A 1,715-nucleotide genomic window follows, 5' to 3' on the forward strand; every position below is an offset into this window, starting at 1 on the left:
TTGGGCAGGCTCAGCCACGGGAGGGGAGGGGAGGGGAGGGGGGAGTTCCTCCGGCAGGCGACAGATCGCGGTTCCTCCTGATAGGCGCCCGCAGAGGTTCGGTTTGGCTGCGCCGCCTTTGCGCAAACGCGGCGACGGGGGTGGGGGGCGTTGTGTGTGCGTGTTTCCTCTTCTTTAAAGGCTCGGGGATGGCCACTAGGTGGGGGGCAGAGAGAGCAGAGGAGGAGAGCTAAGGAGAGGGAGGGAGGGAGGGAGGGAGCGGAGGGGTGGGGGCGAGGGGGCGAGAGCGCGCGGCTTGCGCAAGGCGGGCAGGAGGGCGGGATGCTCCGGGCGCCGCTTCCAGATCGCTGAGGAGGTGGCGGCCGAGGAGGAGCCGGTTCCATGAGCTCCGAGGTCGGGGCCCCGGTGCCTCGCAGCCCGGCCTTGATGAGCCAGCCGCCGCCGCCGCCGCCCGCCCTGGAGACGTCGGGCAACAGCAGCAGCAGCAGTGGCGGCGGCGGCGGCGGGGGCTCGGCGTCGTCGTCGGCGCCGTCGAAAGGCAAGAAAGCGGCGTCGGGCTTGCGGCGCCCGGAGAAGCCGCCCTACTCGTACATCGCGCTGATCGTGATGGCCATCCAGAGCTCGCCGGCCAAGCGGCTGACGCTGAGCGAGATCTACCAGTTCCTCCAGAGCCGCTTCCCCTTCTTCCGCGGCTCCTACCAGGGCTGGAAGAACTCGGTGCGCCACAACCTCTCGCTCAACGAGTGCTTCATCAAGCTGCCCAAGGGCCTGGGCCGCCCGGGGAAGGGCCACTACTGGACCATCGACCCGGCCAGCGAGTTCATGTTCGAGGAGGGCTCCTTCCGCCGCCGCCCGCGGGGCTTCCGAAGGAAATGCCAGGCCCTCAAGCCGGCCATGTACCGCGTCATGAACGGCCTGGGCTTCCTCCCGCAGGGCTTCGACTTCCAGGCGCCCCCCGCCGCCCCCCTCGGCTGCCACCCCAGCGGCTACGGGCCCCTCGACGTGATGCCGGCCGGCGCCTACGAGGCCCACCACGTCCCCCACATGTCGCCCAGCCCGGGCTCCACCTACATGGCCAGCTGCCCCGTCCCCGCCGGCGGCGGCGCCGACTACGGGCCCGACAGCAGCAGTAGCCCCGTGCCCTCCTCGCCCGCCCTGGCCAGCGCCATCGAGTGCCACCGCCGGAATGGCCTCCTACTCGCTGGAGCAGAGCTACCTGCACCAAAACGGACGCGAAGACCTCTCAGGTACCCGGGCGACCCTCGCCTTCCTCCTCCTCCCCGCCCCCCCTTCCCAATCCGCTTTCAGTCAGCCCAACGGGTTTCTGCTCCGCTTGGAGGGTTAACGCACAGCCTCGCTGGGCTGGGGGTGGGGTGGGGGGCGACGGTGCCATTCATTCGCACCAGACGTTTCGTAGCTAAAAATCCCATTCCACTCCATTGGCCTTCCTTGGGTGACTACCTGCTCCTATGTGCATTGACCGGGAAGGGGATCGGCTGGTCTCTAGGTCACCTTCCCGTTCAGCCTTATCATGTGCCTTGCTTATCCAGGGCCGGAGACCCTGACCTAAGGCTGGGGGTGCTAAGCGGTGCTAAATTCCCTGGAAGTCTGTGATGCTGGGCTTGCAAGGGGCTGCATTTGTCGTGCACCAGTCCAGAATACATTAACCCCCGTCCCTACGTACACGTATTCATTCTCTCTCTCTCTCTCTCTCT

General features: G+C 67.5%; 1 protein-coding gene across 1 annotated transcript in view; it reads left to right on the plus strand.

Annotated features, from left to right (window-relative positions):
- Positions 1-381: 381 nt before the first annotated feature.
- Positions 382-1,715, plus strand: part of LOC107117219 (forkhead box protein F2-like) — a 15,236-nt gene continuing 13,902 nt past the window's right edge. The window contains 2 exon segments of the mRNA XM_015419299.1: positions 382-1,179; positions 1,181-1,247. Of these exon segments, the coding sequence (XP_015274785.1) occupies positions 382-1,179; positions 1,181-1,247 (865 nt within the window).

Source organism: Gekko japonicus, unplaced genomic scaffold (genome assembly GCF_001447785.1).
Source record: "Gekko japonicus isolate JY-2015 unplaced genomic scaffold, Gekko_japonicus_V1.1 scaffold181, whole genome shotgun sequence".
NCBI classification, from domain to species: Eukaryota; Metazoa; Chordata; class Lepidosauria; order Squamata; family Gekkonidae; genus Gekko; species Gekko japonicus.